General features: G+C 39.5%; 1 protein-coding gene across 14 annotated transcripts in view; it reads right to left on the bottom strand.

The window, feature by feature from the left end:
- GRIP1 (glutamate receptor interacting protein 1) overlaps positions 1 to 20,017 on the bottom strand; it is a 315,500-nt gene that overhangs the window by 46,672 nt on the left and 248,811 nt on the right. For all 14 annotated transcript variants that reach the window (XM_033162508.1, XM_033162512.1, XM_033162502.1 and 11 more), the window contains 5 exons: positions 16,559 to 16,694; positions 14,476 to 14,621; positions 12,208 to 12,291; positions 10,653 to 10,728; positions 8,261 to 8,406 (listed from right to left, as the gene is read on the bottom strand). In XM_033162508.1, the coding sequence (XP_033018399.1) occupies positions 8,261 to 8,406; positions 10,653 to 10,728; positions 12,208 to 12,291; positions 14,476 to 14,621; positions 16,559 to 16,694 (588 nt within the window). The remainder of the gene's footprint in view (positions 1 to 8,260; positions 8,407 to 10,652; positions 10,729 to 12,207; positions 12,292 to 14,475; positions 14,622 to 16,558; positions 16,695 to 20,017) is intronic.

Here is a 20,017-nt window from a genome sequence, read left to right as displayed (position 1 = left end):
GCAAGCACCAAGGTCATTACACTCCTATTCATACAATAAGATGACTCAACTAAGAAGAGTGTCCTCAAGGGGAAAAAAAATGCAGGTGTTAGTTCAATAGCTAAAGGGTTATTCTGTTTTTGTCCATGCTGGAATAAAATTACCGGTAGTCTGACTTGTGCAACTCCTGATGTGCTCTGTTTCTGAAAGCGAACGAAAAATTTAAACATACAGAACTTTGAAGAAATCAGGGTTTTTCATCACCAATGGAAAAAAAAATAGCAGAGCACGGAGACAGCATAATTTGTGCCTTTGGGTTAAAATACAGCTGGAATGTCAGATTTTATGTCTGCTGGCCCTGAAAGCATATCTTTAAGTACATACCACTATAAATAATATAAAGAGCTGCCGAGCTCACAAATTAATTTAAATTGCTAGACTAGCCAGTTTTTGTTTAACGGCAACAACCACAAATAGAAAAAGGTTAGAAGAGGAAGAGCAATGCACAGTGGGTAAGCTGTCAGAGCAGACAAATCCTAACTCTCACATAGGACTCTAAGTGATATATTCCCCTTTTTCTGACTCTCTGAACAGATTGCTTTGAGACTGAGGGTGTTACTGTGGACTTAGCGCTGCTCAGGCATGCAAGTTTTGCGTGGTGATGATGTCATCCTCATCAAAACGCTGCCCTGTGTTATTTTCCCGTTTAATCCAGATGCACCATTTCTGTGGAAAACCTTACCAGTAACAACAGCAACCTGGTGGGGGAAGACTAAGTATGGATTAAATGAGAAAACAACACGAGAAAGCATTTTGATGGGGACGATGCCATATAGATGCTGCAAAACACCAAACAAACAAAGAAAACCTTGGCATGCATGAGCAGCACTGAGTGCACAATGAACTGCCATGTGGAAGCACCCAGAAAGGTGCACCCATTGTTTTGGACTTGAGTCCACAATGCCCTCCGAAGCAAAATCTAGTTTGCAACGGGTTCTCTGCTAGTCAGCTAGTCTTTCCTGTGAACTTCCCCTTCCAAGACTACAATGTACACTGCTAACACATCCTTACCCAAATTTTATTTTTGAAAAGAGTGGATAGCAACAGCTATTGCCTAGTTGCTTGGAAATGCAGTACCTCGGGTTAAGAACTTAATTCGTTCCAGAGTTGCATTCTTAACCTGAAATTTTTCTTAACCTGAGGTACCACTTTAGCTAATGGGGCCTCCCGCTACCGCTGCACCGCCAACACGCGATTTCTGTTCTCATCCTGAGGTAAAGTTCTTAACCCGAGGTACTATTTCTGGGTTAGCAGAGTCTGTAACCTGAAGCGTCTGTAAACTGAAGCGTCTGTGTAACCCGAGGTACCACTGTATGTATGTGACTAGACATTCCTTTTTTTGCTTTGACATTCTCTCTTTCTCTTTATTGTTGTTCTTATTGCTTTTTGTGTATTGGAAAGTGAAAATAAAAACAATTACAGAAAAGATAACCAATAACACCATGTGATAGAGACACACAACCACAGATTGCCTGGATCTGCCTCTGTCTTTACCAGATCCGCTGCCAGCACACAACATACTTAGGTAAATCATTTTCCGTAAATGTGAAAGTCGGGGAGCGCTGGCAAGGCCTACCATTTCTGTTTTATTTTTTTGTTGCTAGTGATGGGAATGCCAAACAGCAAATCTTGCTGGGACAGCTACTGTTTATAATTGCCAGTAACATGCATGTCATGGGCACAGCCCTGTGGTGAAATAAAAATGGTGGCTGCACCAGAGAATCCAGTAGCAGGCTTGGTACTTCTTTCAGCATCGCCACTAGACTGCCTGCAGCCACTCCCTGCTAGGGTAGAAGTTTGGATGGGGGTGGGGGGAGCAGCGAAGAGAGGCATGGCTGCATAATTCAAGTACTTGTTTTTATACTGAAAAACATCTGGAGCTGAAGTCCTTATTTTCTATACGCTGCAGCTTACAGAATAGAGGTGGGGATGATGCCATCTTCGAGATGCCCCTGTTAAGTTAAACACTGATGTTTTATTATCATCAGCCCTAGCCATTTAAAATGTGTGGAATTTTTAAAAAACCCATCTTTCTGCACAAGCCTACCAGCATCTCAAAGTGCCAATAAAACACCTGATGTCTTTAATTGGATTTTCTGATGATAGTTTTTGTCTACCAGTAAATTACATGTCTTTGTGCAGGAGCCCCTCACTTCTACGAAAAGCTTAACAGCCTGCATGGGAAACACTGCAAGATTTTCACCTGAAATGTAAATGCATCTTCTTCCATATTAAATTCCTCCATCCCTCAACATTCAGAAGGCCAGTAATACTATGTAATATACTTCTACCCCAATGATATCTTATTATTAAAGCTATTCATTCCTTTCCTATCTACATAAATTTAGGAGTTTACATGCAGGCAAGATCTCTTTTCAATTATTTCCCCTCAACAAACTATATAGTCTCTTTTTAACTGGAGTACATGTTAAACGAAACAAGGAAATAAAACTAGTTTTCTTGCACACGATCAGCTTAATGCAGACAATTTCTAATCATAAAAATGGCTGATCAACACTATAATGACAAGGAAGGAAGCTGGTATATCTTGCAATGCCTGGCTGGCAGAAAATAAATCCCGTTAATCTTGTGAGAAGTTTGCAAGCAGTTAATCTAAAACTCAGCTACACCAAAACCAAATAAATTGCAAATTTCCCTGTTTCTTCCATGAAATCTGCATATAATAAATTAAATGCAAAGATCTCCCAATACATGCCTAGATTAAATGATGAGGTTTATGCTAAGTCATATTTGCAAGTACTGTAGAAGTACTTAACCTGACCTATTTACCAACCTGCACTTTGCCCCTCTACATGGAAATACTTAGTGCCAAACTACATATCATGTTATACACGTTATTGCATTTAACATAGCTGGGTTTTTAAACCAATCTCTCTCTCTCTCTCTCTCTCTCTCCCTCTCTCTCTCTCTCTCTCTCTGTGTGTGTGTGTGTGTGTGTTGTGTGTGTGTAGGAGGAGCAACCAGGACTGGGAGTGCATGATTCAAATCCTCTCAAAACTGCTTTTTGCACTGGGAGCAAAATTCCCAATGGTGCCAGTGGGTGGGTCCGTGTATTCTGTAGTGCGTGTGTTTCTGATTAAGAAAAAGAGCTTGAAGCCTGAATTTGGAAGAAAGAAGACAGAGAGCTAGAAAAAGAAGTGATTAGCTGAAACTGGGGGTTCCTCTGAGGGTCTGGGGAGCCTGAGATCTGCTGCTTACTGAAGGACAGACCGTTTGTTTACAGTATGTTCTGCTTGTGTATTGTAAATGATACCTTTTTACAATATGTGCCAGTTCGGATTAACATATTTTGGCTTAATAAACTGATATATAAATGAGACTTTTGTCCATGAACGTAGCTCCTTCAATCAAACTTGGAAGCTCTCATTAATCATCAGAACCAGAGAGCTATGGTTATCACTTTTGGAACAAACCAGGATATTAAACCATGTTTTGAAGTTGATTTAATATCCTGACTTGTTCCAAAACTGATAACCATAGCTCTCCTGGTTTGGATGAAACATGAAATCATGGTTAATTATTGGCTTCCTAACTTTGCGCTGCAAAAGGAGAAATGAAAGAACGGCTGCAAAAAGTTGGTACATATCTGGACTGAGATATGATTCAGCTAATACCTGTATATGATGGCCTGAATATGGCCACAAAGTCCCCAATGCTCCCTCATCCTAAGGAAACAAAGTCATGCTCCAACATTGCCCCTCAAACTTCTCACTGTTTAAGGAAATGGGGAGTGCTTAAATATATTATTGTAATGTAAGTGGGTTTAACAATATGAACTGCTGCCCCCCCTCTTGTTAATTCAGATAATGAAACTTTATTTGTACTTGTTTGGCAATAATTAAATTTCATTTCACCTTTATAGTCCATTTCCTACAGGGAACAATGCTTATGCAACTGATTTTAATGAGGCCTACATTTCAAAAGTGCTAGAGAAAAATGTTAATTGGGCCTGTTAGAGCCATTTGCAAGTTTGAAGTATGCAAACTGAACTCTTTTTACGTCTCTTTTGGGGAGGAGTTGAAGTTTTAAAAAGATAAGACAGAATGCGATGTTTGAATACCTATAGATGAGTTAAGAGTACTCCCTTTCCCATAACCTTCTGTTTGCAGATAACTAATTAGACCAAATAAGAATGCCCACTGAAAACAATATATTTAGTGGAGTATTAGGTAGCTTAATAATGTAGCTAGGTTGACTACCATTCTAACAACTTACTTCAATATGACTTCAGAAAGAAAGTGACAAAGAGCAGTACGAAGAATCTGTGTTTCATCATTTTAACTTACGAAACCATGCAGTACAGTAGTTTGTGCCAAAAATTATATTGTGTCTTGCCTTTGTCTCAGTGATGGAGACAGTGATAAAGGTTGAAGGAGACCTTTTCCCATATCAGCCTCCCCATTCTCCTGCTGATGCTCTTTATTTAAACCTTGGCTTAACAAGACTACATTAGTATGCAGTCTCTAAGAGAGGATCTTGCAGCCACTTTACTCCTCCTTAGTTACAGGGGAGAACAAACCTTGTTTATAGTTCATATGAAGACAGAGCTGAACCACAAGCCCCATTTTGTATGACACACTAAGCCAAACCTTGGCGTACCTCAGCATGTCACAGCAGAAATAGGGACCAGGGAGGAGCAAAGCAGCTGTCAAGGTTTGACTTGAGATGCTGTCAGAAGCAGGCTTTCTGGGGGAGACTCAGTAGACACCAACTTTGCTTTCTTTTAGGCACCTGGTAAAATCTTTTCATTTATTAGCCTTTAAAAATTACCTTTTACATACTCTTTAAGTACCACTCATCTTTTATTTCTGTGTGTGTGTTTTTTAAAAAAATGTATTGGTAAACCGCCTTGTAATCAATTTTGATGAAAGGAGATGTATAGTTATTTTAAAGGGTTCTAGATTCAGGTAGGTAGCCATGTTGGTATGATGCAGTCGAAATATATAAAAAAATTGTCCAGTAGCACCTTAGAGACCAACTAAGTTTGTTCTTGATATAAGCTTTCGTGTGCATGCACACTTCTTCAGATACACTGAAACAGAAGTCACCAGACCCTTATATATAGTGGGAGGGTGGGGTAGGGTTTTTTGTTGTTATTGTTGCAGTCGTTAACAGTCGTCAACAGATTTACCATACCTATTGAGTCAATCACCCATCTCCTACTACCCTCCTGAAAAAAAACCCACCCCACCCTCCCACTATATATAAGGGTCTGGTGACTTCTGTTTCAGTGTATCTGAAAAAGTGTGCATGCACATGAAAGCTCATACCAGGGGTTGGCAAGGTTTACTGGCATCTGCGCATGTGCAGATGCGATTTTCGGCGCTGGTTTAGCGCAGCATGCGGGTACTCAACAACCTCCATTACACGACCTCCGTGGGCCGCTTGTGGCCCATGGGCCTTAGGTTGCCTACCCCTGGCTTATACCAAAAACAAACTCAGTTGGCCTCTAATAAAAATATTTTTTATTTTATTTTTGTATATTTTAAAGGGTGTTAAACTAACATAAATAAATGAATGGCAAACTATCTTATCTTTGGTGGAATCTTTTCAACCCGTTGCATTTCTGGGAGATACAGCATTCCCACAGCCTGAACATTTGTCATCGAGCTGTACTTCAGAGAGCAGGTTCCTCATCAAGGGCACAGTGCTCAATGCATATGTGATGTGTATGCATAATGATCTAAACCCTTCTCGCGAGCAGGAAACAGACGGCTGTGTTCACGGAACTATCATCATTTGTCTGTGTTTCAAAACCAAACTGTGAATCATAAAGCCATAAAGAAACAGAAGGTAATCTCTTCCCAGACTGGTAAAAGGAGTGCATTTAGAGAACGAAGAGTGGATGGCTAGATTAGTCAACATGAATTACAGAATATTTTGCTTTGAATATAGCTCATTAGTTTGTTATGATGTAATTGCCAACTTTCTCTGCAGATGAAGGGCAATGTATGAATGCCTGTCAATTCACAGTCTAGTGTGCAGCTGGCCTAAACATGCAACAAGGTGGCAAACTCTTAAAAGTCTAATCACATTTTAGGTTGGATCACTTTTCCCTGTAAGTATGCCTATGAGAAATGAAAGCTTCCATCTTGGTTCTGTGTTGAGAGGAAGAAACTCAGGACCTGAACAACTGACTGGATACTATGAAAACATTTCGTTATTTGCAAAAGTTGCTGAAGTTTCTTTCAACCATGTGAGTATCTATCCTAATGATATCAGAAATGTGCTTGGAGAAGAGCTGTGCAAGTACAATTCCAGACATGTTTATTCAGGCAAATCCCTTATAAAGGCTATAAGTTTGCTTTTGATTGGGGGAGTAAAACAAGTACTCTTTGTTCTTGGTCGTCTGCTTCATCTTTGTTAGGAGATTTGCTGAAATAGATGCTGTGATTGTATTGGTCCTGCTTACTATGGTATGGTATTTTATTCTAATATTGCATATGCTTTTAAGCCGATTTCATCAGACACCGTTTGTTGCCTTGAGAAAATATTATATTTGGAAAGGCAGTGTCAGGGAACTGTCCCAGGCTCAGCGCAGGGTGGTGGAAGGGCTCTCGGGATGCTACAGAGAGCCTCAGCCCCACCTGGGCAGTAGCACTTCCTCTTCCATTGGAGGCAGCGGCGACGTCTCTAGTGGAGAGGGGCAGGCCGCCCAGGGGCTGAAGAGCCGAGGCTCTGGGGATGTTGGCGAGGCTCTGCACTCCCCTCGCTCAGAGGGCAAGCAGGGGGACATCCCATTTCCGTCGCCCTGAATGCGTAGAGGGGTGAAACGCAAAGAGGGGAGGTGGGGATTCCGTATACCGAAACTCTTTTGTTGGGGTCAGAACCGGAAGGGGCCATTCCCGGATTCTGCCGTCGGTTGATACAGACATGAACTTTCAGCTCTGCACTGTACATAGTATGTACAATAAAACTACCAAAGGAAAGGTCGGAGTCTTGCCTGTTTACTCATGAGCAACTACCTACGGACCTTACAGGCAGCTAACACCTGAAACCGTCCTTGACATAATTTCTTTACTGATCTAGTTTAAAACTCTATTCTTTGAATGGGGAAGACCAGACCATTTTAAATTCTAAACTTGCATATTTAAGTTTTGTTGCATCCAGATGTTTCTTTGAGTTTTTAGTGTTAAAAAGTTTTTCTTAAATATAATTCATCTGGCCCTTGACACAACCCATTAAAAAAACCTATGCTGTTAGGCTTCATACTAGACTAGCCATAGATCATAGAATTTCTAGTATGACCATTTTAGGAGGTTAGGAGTCTCAAGTAATAATTTTCCATACAAGGGTACATTCTCTACCTATACTCTTATCTAGTAACAGCTATACTCCCAAGCAGAATAATTAGATTCAGTGAAGAATATCACAAGGAAAAGTGCCCCATGGGTATTATCTCACAAAGCCAATTGACTTGCCTCGTATTTTTCTTGTTCCTGAGGAGACTTTTAAATCCCTTATTGATAAGAAACTGCAGTTAATCTTCCATTCGATGGCCTTGTGTAAGGCCTACCATAAAAATGAAAAAGCTATAAAGTCCATGCTGTTTTATGTAACTTCCATGGGCTACTAAATGAAGGATGAAATTTTTGTACCATCCTTTCTGAAGGCAAGTATAGTTCGCCATGTTATTTATCTTGTATACTTGGAAAGACATTTAAGCCTTCCATAATCTTCTAAAGAGCATCTGCAAACCATAATTTTCTACTCTGAAGTAGGTTTCCTAAGGAAAACAACAACCATCCTTTTCTCTGTCTTGGTTCCAGGATTTGCCCCCCCCCCCCAGTTTCGTTGTTGTTTTGGCTTTCTCTGTCACTGAACACACATAAAAGTTAGTGTCACACTACACAAGCATGTTTTTTTTTTAAAAAAAAAAACTTGTTTTGAGAGAAATACCAATGCACCATAATCTCCTTTGTACAAGCAAACCTCACTTGAATAACTGAGAGTTACCGCCTTGATAGGAGCTATGATAAGCTCTCACTCTTCAAACCATGAAACAGCCAGACTCTAAATTACAATAAAATACTGTTCACCTCTCAACGAACCAAGAGAGATTAATGAGATGCAGCTGATGGGAATATCTGTGCTACTAGAGGCATAACGGGTCATAATCATTGTTCAAGTAGCCTCTAAAGGATGGACAGTAAAATGTCACAGATGGCTCCTAGAATGAAAGCTCAGCATTTCAACATACCCATAACCGAGACATCGTATTCTATCAGCAGAGTTGCTTCTTGCCCACATTGTTTGAGAATACTCATGGCTTCGCTGTGTGATGTCCCGACCAGACGAATTCCATCAACGCTAAGCAACCTGTCACCAGGCTTTATTGTCCCCTCCCTGAAAGAAGATTAAAAGGGCAGTCATTATTAATTTGATATAATGCAATTTGGAGACAGTAGGCATATGCAAAGTGGTTCCCTAACACTCTCTTCTGACATTCGGTGCAGCTGCCTTTTCTCTTAATATCGATTATGACAGCAATACAGTTCAGGGATCACTAGCAAAAGGGGAATTGCTTTCATCTGAAAATCAGTGACGGAGAAATAGCAGCACATTGCTAAGTAACATGGACATTGTGGGGAAGCACAACAAATATTTCCTCCCACCCTCAAACAAACACGTGCCTATTCCAGTTAGGGCTCCACAACAGCATAAAAAAAATATTTATTAGGATATAGGTTAGTAAAATATCACACTTGCCTGCACATCTCTGACCATTAAATACCAGGCTAAGTATAAAAGTCTACCTTACAAGATCAGACTTTTCATTTTTGACACCTCCCAACAGGAAATGGGTTCCAGAATTGTGAACTGGTCTCAGGTCACATTCAGGACGCAAAGTAAACTGCACAAGGCATCCATATTGCTTTGTAGCCAATATCTGGAGGCATCTCCTGTAACAAGATCTAGGTGGCCACAGCAATTTCCCTGTTGCTATGTGCAGAGGGCCAGAATAATATGATTACAGGAACATTTAGTACTTCCTACTACTGTATAAGCCAGCTGTCCTCAACCTGGTTGGTGCTTTCCAGATATTTTGGAGCACAATGTCAGACTCAGCCAACGTGGTCAGAGATGCTGAAAGCTGTAGTCCTCTCCAAAGTATCTAGAGGGCACCAGGTGAGGCAAGCTATGAAACACTTTCTCATCCCTTCTAACATGTTGCATTGGGAGCAGTGGGAAATATAAGCTTGCCCTTTGAATGGTTCATTGCCACACTACAAGAGTGCCTTAGCCAATATCTGTGGCTGGTATGAAAGATAGCAATCTATAACATCAGCCTGTCATAGTCAAAATTTTAAGCAGGGGTGAGGAACCTGGTGTCCTCCAGATATTATAGGACGACAGCATGCATAGGTCATGACTGTTGGGCACGGTGGCTATGGGTTGGAAGCTGAAGTCCAACAACATCTGAAGGATCACCCATCCCTGTTTTAGAAGGCGGAAGTTGTAAACAGTGAAGGCTCATTAACTTCACAGCCAATTTTTCCATTTTTCCTCCCTTGCGAGTTGAAAGAAAATTAACTAGTCCCCCCACCCCCCCCGGCCTTGGTATGGATCACAACATGCTCTCAGCTATAAAAGAAGATGCAAGAAAGAGATTTCCCAAACTACTTGTCTTTCATAGTATTTGCCCCATTCCAAATTTGATGTGCATGCTGGCATAAAAAACGGGGGGTGGGGAGGAAGGGACGGAGAGATTCCTCATCAATATCAATGAAGGATATGCTCTTAGCAAGCACAAAAGTGGCTTATGACTGAACAGAATGGCAAGTGAGCTAGAGCAATCACAAAGAATCACTGAATCATCTTGGTTGACTGCAAACAAACATTCTTCACAAGAAAAACCAATGGCATTATTAAGCAATTTCAGATGTCTGCCCCCTCCAAAATGTTTACACACACTAGAAGACCCTTAAGCTAAATTCCCACTCAGCTACAAACCCCACTGGATGATGTTTGGTCTACATCTCAGCTTAATATCACTCCCAGGATTCTTGTGAAAATAAAAAAGGGGATGGGGATATGTGGTACCTTCAGCTCCATGGGGAAAAGGCGGGATATAAATTATGTGATGACAATGACAACTACTACTATTAAATATGTATTAAGTAAAACATCAACAAAACCTGCAAGGAGTTAGGGTTTGGACATTACATTTTTTTTTAAATAAAGAACACTTCTTCCAAAAGTGAAAGAAAAAATCTTGAAATGAGAGGAAAAAACACCTTAGAGCTTAACAATAGGAAAGTTACAAGATAAACTAAATTTGCATACTGCAAAGTGTGTCCTTTTCCTCTTGAAGCATTTAGAAATGATTAAACCCTACTTAACAAAACAAGCTGAGTCTCTCAATTAAAATTCATTCCGTGTAGTCTTGTCCAATACCTATTATTACTAATACAATAAAATGTATAATTTATAAGGTACAATGGATAAGATGCGAATGTGTCTTTTGTGCTTCGCAGATCTGTCTTAACTGGCACCTCCCACCAAACAATTTATCCTTTAGATTTTTGTATATCCTTTTCTCTCGTGTGTGTGTGTGTGTGTGTAAATGCTCTGCTGAAGATGAATTGTACCTGTCAGCAGGTCCTCCAGGTCTAACACACGTTATTACAACAGGACGAGATTTATTTCTGTCATCATGTGCTCCACCTAGGAAAAGAGAACGAAATAGGTATCTTCTTGCTACTCCTTGTATAAATTGTCATTTCCAAAGCAGCCATCTTGAAAAATCCGCAGCAGACACTAACAGAAAACCCTCTTCCCATCCCCAATAAACCGCCAAACTTTAAGGCCAGTGAAGTAACTCTGTGGTGTATCGTTAGTTCAAGATCCGGGGGGGGGGGGGCTGGCTGAACACAATCCAGCTCAGGTTAGCTGTGTCCAAGTCCCACTGAAAGCAAATGAATGGTACTTAGTGATGGCTAAATTCTCGTTATATTAATTTCAAGCTGAAAAATTGGAGCAGGAAATAAATACTGAAACCAATATATTCAACCTATGGAACTATGGAAGTAGTTACCATACAGATATCCCTTTCCTTTATGAGCCTGCATGAATTCTGAGAGCTACAAAAAGAGATACTTCTCGTATTCCTGCCAACATCTGAGGCAGGGATATGGGAGAGGGTATTTTCATTGGGTGCATCCTGCTTTTAGAATTATAGGGGTGCGTGTCTTGATCTCTGTTCAGTATACTTCTGGTGATCTCCCTCTGTTTATTTTATTTTATTTATTTCTGGAATTTCAAAACTGTCCTTCATCCAAGTAGATCCCACAGTGGTTTTCAAGCATTAGACACAATTAAAATTGTAAAACCTACAATGAAACAACCAAGATCTCTTTTAAAACCTGCACTCAGGGGAAAACAATGCCGCAGCAGTTAATAGTAAACCCATACAGACTTGCACAATCCAATTAGATTCTGCCAAAGTCCTGAGTAAACAGATGTGTCTGGACTGTCTTCAAGGGTCGTCCCACATGTTGAGTATATTGCAGTAATCTAGACATGAAGTTACTTTCAGTTTTTGGTGTTTATTTTTGGGTATGGTACTGACTGGTGCTTACTTCTTCTATTTATATGTTGCTACGTAGTACAGTGGTACCTTGGGTTAAGGACTTAATTCGTTCTGGAGGTCCGTTCTTAACCTGAAACTTATTCTTAACCTGAGGCACCACTTTAGCTAATGGGACCTCCCACTGCCGCTGCGCCACCAGAGCAGGATTTCTATTCTCATCCTGAAGCAAAGTTCTTAACCCAAGGTACTATTTCTGGGTTAGCGGAGTCTGTAACCTGAAGCATCTGTAATCTGAGGTACCACTGTACCGTACTTTATTGCTTGCTGTGTTTTTATTCAGATTGTCAGACTGCCATGGGCAGAAAGGTGGAATAAAAATGTAAATAATAAACCTTTAAAAAAACAAAAAAACAAAGTTCAAGGAGCCAAATATTGACACTTTACTTGCCTTAATCTAGATATTAGAACACAACTAACAGTAAGAACTGTGATTCTCAAACTGTGTAGGACAAGGGACATCTTTACCAGCTCTGCTGTGGGACAAATAGTTGGTAGACAGAATAGGCTTATAAGGGACAGCAAGCTCGAGAAATGAAGTGTTTGGAAGAACTTACCTCTTATTACAAACCCAAAAGTGTTCCCTTCTTTATGTAAAGTAACTTCCACAGTTCTAAAAATGAGACCTGAACCTTGTACAGCTGAAAAAATAAAACAAGTTTTCTATTTATACTATGTACAACAATACAAACATTTACTGTTGTTCGTGAAGTACTTCTAATATAATAATAAATTCATTTAGTTTTAGATTCAGGAAAAAACCTAAAATACAGGAACAATCAGCTTCTGAGAGGTTTCGACTGACACCTGGCTGGCTGAAACAATTTGAGACAGGTTTCTGTGTTTAAACAATGGTTTTAATAATCTTATTCCTCTATCCTGTAAGTATAAGCTTATAGAATTATAAATCTTGGAAGAATTAAGGCTGTATTTAGCTCTTCAGGTGTTTTCTGATTGATTGATTGATTGATTGATTGATTAATTGATTGATTGATTGATCTTTGAAATCAGTCTTGATAGATATCAGAGAGCATTAGAGTAATGAACAGCAATGCAGAATATACCGGTACACACACACACACACACACACACACATTCTTCAGTCCACTATTTATATCTTGTCAGCCTCAAAATATTCCTATAACACAAAGTACTACAGCCAAGAAGCTGCAACTGAGATGTCTGTCAGTATTGCTGAGCTAGCAATTGAACACAAGAGTCTTCATTTCTAATACCCTCTTATTCATAGACAACACTGGTGTGTGTGGGTGTACCTGAGAGGAAAGGAGAAAGAGAATGGTAAAAAGAAGTATGGCATGACAAGGAATTGTGTCCTTTGTTGACCAAATACTGACAGTAATAGCTAGACACAGATCATTCAGTTTCATTACCAGATATACTTGTACAAGGTCAGAAATTCTGAAAACTTAAATGAACAGTTATGGTTGTAACTGTAATGCAGCGTGACAGACTCATTTTTCGATTCAGTGGACAAAAATCACACACACGCAGCATAACAGTGTAAACAGAGTTGTTACATTCAAAATATATGCGTTTAACCTATGAAGTTCACTGTATGCTCAGTTGATTAAGTTAATCAGAGCCCCTAATTCAGATCACAAAGCTTAATTATTGACACCAAAGAACATCATATTGACACCAAAGAACATCATTTCTGAAGTTCAGAAATAAAAACATCAAATTTAATTCAACGACCAGGACCTAAAAACTAAATTGTTGTTCAGTCATTCAGTCGTGTCCGACTCTTCGTGACCCCATGGACCAAAAACTAAATATGTTCAATCAATTGAACACAATCCACCGCTGAGCAACAAGCACTGAACGTACAATTGATTTCAGAAATGGTGCGCTGTGTTGCACCTCTAATTTTTATGACTGGGATGCACTGAAATGACTATAGAGATAAAGTCATTTTGCTTTCCCTCTCTGTATGTATGACTGTACATATGAACAAGGAACAGAAGCCAACAAAGGGCTGTATGGGTGAAGGATAAGAATGCATTTCAAATAAGGTCTGCCTTGCTTCCCAGTTGACCTGAGTGCAATGGGACAAAATAAACAGAAAATTAGGGGTTTTTTTGGGGGGGGGGGAGGAATTTACCCCACATCCCACACAATGAAATCACAGGGTGCAGTATTAGCTTCTGGTGTGAGTGCTTTTTTCTTATTTCCATGTAAGTAAATGGCCAACATTCATTAATATACAGAAGAGTAAAGTGCTGCTCTTTGGGGAGAATGTTAGAGGTAGGTAGCCGTGTTGGTCTGCCATAGTCAAAACAAAATAAAAAATAAAAAATTCCTTCCAGTAGCACCTCAGAGACCAACTAAGTTTGTTCTTGGTATGAGCTTTCGTGTGCATGCACACTTCTGGAAGGAAGGAATTTTTTTATTTTTTATTTTGTTTTGGGGAGAATGTTTGTGATGGGGCTAAACAACTAGAAGTTACCAACTCTTCCACCGCTTCTTTTATCCACACATACCCTAACTCAGTCAGACAGATGGGCAATTTGCTAGTGACTGCGATGAGTGAAGCTAAAAATGTAGCGATGGTCATGTTAGTACAAAACAATGAGACACCTGAGACTGCATCATGTGAAGAGAAGATGTGGGAGCGGGGTGGGGAGAAAACCCAATTTCAGCACCTGAATGTGTTAAGCGTTCCAAACCATGGAATGTAATACTACTCAAGACTACCGGTATTTCAGTTTTGAACAACCAATAACAGTTGAATATCCTCATCAACCTCACTCATGTAAGATGTATTCTGCACAAATAATTATTGCAGTTTAGCGCTCACTACTTACAGACTGGCGGTAGCTCATACTCCACTTCTAATACGACTCGCTCGCCAACGTTTTTAAGCAAACTGATGATCTCATCATGGCGGAACTTTGTCAGGTTGATTCCATTCACAGATTTGATGTAGTCTCCCACATCCAGCTGGTCACTCCTGCGACACACACGCAACCCTCTTCTTCAGTGAAACTGTGTTTTTGTTTTCTTTTTACTTTGCCTTAATAGTTAAGTAACTTCATTCTGAACCAGTTTGAAAGAAACTGGAATTTATTGTTTTCTTATCTAAGCTAACATATTAAAGGAAATGGATGAGTTAATACATTTATTTATTTATCACATTGTGGAATAACAAAGACATCTGAAAGCAGCCCTGTTCAGGGAAGTTTTTAATGTGTGATATTTTCATGTATTTTAATCTCTGTTGGAAGCCGCCCAGAGTGGCTGGGGAAACCCAGCCAGATGGGCGGGGTACAAATAATAAATTGTTGTTGTTGTTGTTGTTACTTGGAAGAATAAGTACCCATTTAATTTATTAGCATTGTTCTGTAAGCATACAACAAGATGTTACATGGGCAAGTTTAAACATATTCTGCTTTATTATTTTTTTAAAAATGTATTATGCTGTAATTGGTAAACTAATTAAAAATAAAGGTGGGAAATGAAAAAAAGAAGAGTACGTTGAAATGTGCTGGGTAAGACCTGCAATGTTTACAAGTTAAAAGATGACTGTGTTTTGCTTTGAATCTGGTGACCAATATCGCTTCCCTTTCGTACTGTTTCATGTTATTCTTAATAAAAAAAGTATATTATTTAAAATATACCGGCCCTGAGATCTTCAGGTATAGGGCAGTATACAAATTTAATAAATAATAATAAATATAATTATCTGAACGCTAATTATCTAAATGGTAATATAGCATCATACTAGGTTATTCAGCTTTTTTATTTATTTACGCAGTGTCATCACTGTGCAAGGAGCTTGGCTGGCAAAAGTATAGGCAGGCCACTGCCCCCAGAGGACTAGGAGCATAAGAAAATGCTCCATACCAGATCTAACTATTTGTACACAGCCCACTGTTGACTACTGAAACTGGCAGCAGCTCTCGAGGGTCTCAGGCTGGCATTTTTCACATCACTTCCTCCATGAAACTTTTTTTTTTTTGCTGTAGATACTAGGGACTGAAACAGGACACCCCTGCCTACAGTGGCTGCATTCTACCACAGAACTATGCAGGGGCCGCACAACCCGTTTTGCCACTTGAGGCGAAACAGAAAGTGCTAACCTGCCCTGTTGCCACTGCCTGTGCCATGTTCTCCTCCAACAGTGGAGAAACAACACTGGCATTGATGACGATTTCTGGAGAGATCTTACATGCTCCGAAGCTGGTGACGGGGTGCTCACGGGGGTGCCGACTTGGGGGGCTTCTGTTCTGCCACCTGAGCTGGTATCCCCCAGCTTGCTTAATGGCTGCATGGGTCCTGTAGCTATGGTTCATCTCCTATTTAGTCAAGTTCATAGATTTAGTGAAGTTTGATTTGAAATATAGCGCAAGAGTATGTTATTAACTTGTTTTGGTCATATTTAGACCTTGCCAATTAGACAAGTTAGCTCGAATACAATCCACTTAACTCTTTGTTTTACTTTCTAAACACTTGCAATCCAGTTTTATTTTAGCCAGCTGATAGCAGGAAGTCTTCTGCACAAGTCACTAACAATGCAATGCTGCACATTTCTGCTCAGAAGTAAGCAACATTGAATTAAATGGGGCCTACTCCCAGGAAGTTGTGTATGAGGCTGCAACCTAAATGTCCTGTGCATATTTTAAAACCACATTCTTAACTGTGAAATACGTCTCGATGTTAATTATCAAATTCAAAGGAAATTAATTATCTTGAAACGATCTTTGATATTTCAAGCATAAGTCACTCAAGGGAAGCAGGGGAGAAGATGGTGCAAAAAAATTTGTTTCATTCTGTGCGTCTGTTCTGATATGCCAGCCTTAAGTTATCAGAAGACCTTTCTTATTTGTTAAGAGATTTTTTTTAAGGCCTTCATACAATGTTCTGCTTTTTGGTTTGATAAGTATTTACCGAGCAGCAATTCCTCCTTGACGAAGGTTGGACACTCTTGGTTTACCATCCTTGTCAATTCCACCAGACACTGTAAGCCCCAAAGTTGTGCCTTCTTTCTTCATTAATTCAACTAGTGTTGAGCCCTTGAATTCCTCTGTTGAAAGAAAACAATTAGCATTTTAGAATTTTAAACAGAATAAAAGATTTTAGTGTTTAATTTTAATTTTCAGAAAAAGCTGTAATATCATAAATGTTTGCTTTTTTAAAATTACTTTTGCTTCAGTAGCTGAGAACGTATTTACTAACCCTTGGTAGTTACCAGTGGCGAAGTAGGCTATTGCCCATGAAAGCTCATGCTGTCATGTGTTTGTTAGTCCTCATATTGCCACAAAGCTCTTTGTTATATTTGGTTTTGAATACATTTTTTTTAAAAAATAAAAAGAACACTTTGAGGTTTCTCCTACAATAAAGAGGCATATAAATAAAGCGTATAAATTTTATGAAATAAAAGAAAACCTTAAAAAAAGCTAAGGTTGATCTTAAAATGATTTAGCACTCAGAACCAAATCAGGTATCAGTCATTTCCCCAAAGTTTATGGTGAAGAAATTACCTTATACCTTAAGGTCACACTCCAACAAAGAGCTAAGTGTGCTTAAGTGCATAGCACTCTTGACATAAATGATAACCATCTCAGAGAGCTTATTTAGATAATGATTTGTTTCGCTAAGTTCTTGCATAATAAAATGACTGCGGCTGACCTTTGAACCTTAGCACTTAAATCTGAAAAACCCATTTATGCTTAATAACATATAAAGTTTGGAATACTAATTTGCCCCTCCTTCCCCTTTTCACATGTGCTAAATGAAGTACAGTATAGTAACATTTTGTGCCTTAAGGAAAGTACAACCCATAGATGTCTACTCAGATGCACATTCAGTTGAGTCCAGCAAACCTATCTCAGGTAAGTGTGAACAGGGTTGCAGCCAGGTATTGAGACAACAAACAGTTTGGGTAAGTCCATTATGGATCAAGTCGGACACTGTATCTGGGGGCCAGGCAGGGATTTTCCATTTGGCATTGGCCATCTGGTTTTCACCTACCTTGTAGCAATCATCACAGCTTTGTAAGGTAGTTAGGCATTGGGTGAGTCTAGATCTTGACTGAAGGGGAGATTGTAGCTTCTGCCTTCCCCTCGTGGGAAAACAGTATCTACACCTGGGCAAATTTGCAACACCTGTATGGAAACATTCCTTTGACCATGCTGCTACTGTAACATACGGAAGGCAAAGTATTGAGGCTAAGCAGCAGAGGAAGGGGAATTTGTAACCAATTTTTTAAAAAAGGAATTAGGACAGAATGTGGCAGCATGGCTACATATCAGCACAAAAGGCAAGGGGAGAGGAATCTAGGTCTACAAGAAGCCTCAGAACCAAAGATGCTGAGAATGACACATCCAGGTATCGCAAACAGGTCACTGGCAACAGAATTTTTCACTTTGACAGAGTTTCCTTGGAAAGAATAAGTCAGGATTAAGGGGCGTGGGGGACACAGGCTGACATTTTGATGATGACATAATTGTGTGGTAGCTGCAAAAATTGTGCATACACGAGCAGAACTGATTCCATAATGAATACATCTCAGAGCACTGTAAAACAAGCAAATCCTGTCTTCAGCCCCGATTATTGTGAATGAGCCTTTCTTAATTTCAGATGCTGTGCCAACTCTGCTTTGCTCAGCTTAATTTACACAAAAAAGCCCCATGGTTTTGCATAGCCTGGCACTTGATAAGACCCAAACAAAAAGATGTTATTTTCCTTAGGGAGCTGAAGTTCTCTCTTCAGGGCTTTGACATATAATACGCTTTAGCTAACTGGAGGGGAAAGGGGAAAGTTTTGTTGCATTTTTAATTTGGGGGGCAGGGTGTGTGTGTGTGACTGTGTCACCTTAATAGGTCGAGCAGCTTTGTAAAAACACACTACAGCAAGTAGAGAGAAAGCACCTCAACTCACACACACCTGTCTCTTATGCATTTTTCTGTTATATAGAAACCTGCCCTTATTCTTGGGTTACACCCAGCTAAGCCATACTCAGAGCAGATCCACTGGAATTAATTAATAGACATGGCTTACTTAGGTCCATTAGTTTCAATTGGTCTACTCTTAGCAACAATTCTCTGTTCTGCTCATTGTTTACTTTCTCCACATCTTTGTTGACCCAAACCACTCTGAGAATTCTCATATGAAACCAATTGTAAGGCTTCAGTGTAAAGCCAGGAGTCCTTGGAAATGTTTACATGTAACGTGGTTGAACTCCATTTGAACAACATGCAGCAACCTTCCATTTATACCAGGTAATTTAATTTTCTGATTTTTTAAAAGAAGTTGTAGGCTTTAAAATCAGAGCTAATGCCTTTGTTCCTGTATTTTCCCCACCCCCTAGTAAATATCACTTGAGAGGACATATACCGGTATACAAATGTTTGTTGGTTCAATTGTCAGGTCACTATATACTCATTATGCATTTCAGACTCGGGTTGGAATCCTACGCACAGAACGAAGAGAGACTAATATCCAAGTAAACAGTAACAGTAGCTTTTGTTGTTTTGCACAAAAGCAAAACATTTTCTTGAAAAATGAGTGATACAATTCGTGCACAGAAAATGTTTTGCAGCAAAACATTTCAAGAGACCTAGAATAGAACAAAGGAGCAAGAAAGAGCTTTAAAATAATTCATAAGGTGTTTTCTTGCAAGGCATACTCAATATAAACATATTCTAGTCCAGCGATAAAACAAGTGAAGAATGATTTCTAAACAAACAGCGATAACTTTATCTTTCCAATTAAAAAACAAAATAGAAAATATACAGACAATGAAGGGAAGCACTGGGAGAAGTCTTACATTTTGGATTTTTAAAGCACAGATAATATTCCATCCTTTGAAGCCTGATATTTTCTCAAAGTCAACTGAGAACGGTGACTGGGATTTTTAATCTCCTCCAAATTCAAAGATTGAAATAAACAGTGCATCACATTTTGAATTGGAATCCACATCTAAGATCCCTACCATAAAGGATTCAGATGAAGGTTGCTTCAAGACTAAAATAAGACACAAGGAACTTGAAAGCAAAATGATAGCTTACATTAGAATGTGCTGCACCCCAGAAATGCTAAACATTTTTGGCCCTTTCTGTACTACCGGTATACATTTAAAGCAGTATAATTTTACTTTAAGCAGTCATGGCTTCCTCTGAACAGCCCTATTCCCCTCATGAAGCAACAATTCCCAGAGTACATTAGGGAAGAGGAATTTATTGTAACAGCACTCTGGGAATTGCTGCTCTGTGAGGGGAATAGGAAGCTCCTAACAACTCTCAGCATCCTTAACAAGCAACAGTTCCCTGGATTTGGTGGGAAGGGGAGTCATCGTTGCACAATATGGCTTTAAATGTATATTGCAGATGGGGCCCTAGCTGCTAA

Source organism: Lacerta agilis, chromosome 10 (assembly GCF_009819535.1).
Source record: "Lacerta agilis isolate rLacAgi1 chromosome 10, rLacAgi1.pri, whole genome shotgun sequence".
In the NCBI taxonomy this organism is placed as follows: domain Eukaryota; kingdom Metazoa; phylum Chordata; class Lepidosauria; order Squamata; family Lacertidae; genus Lacerta; species Lacerta agilis.
This window is presented reverse-complemented; position numbering and strand designations above follow the sequence as displayed.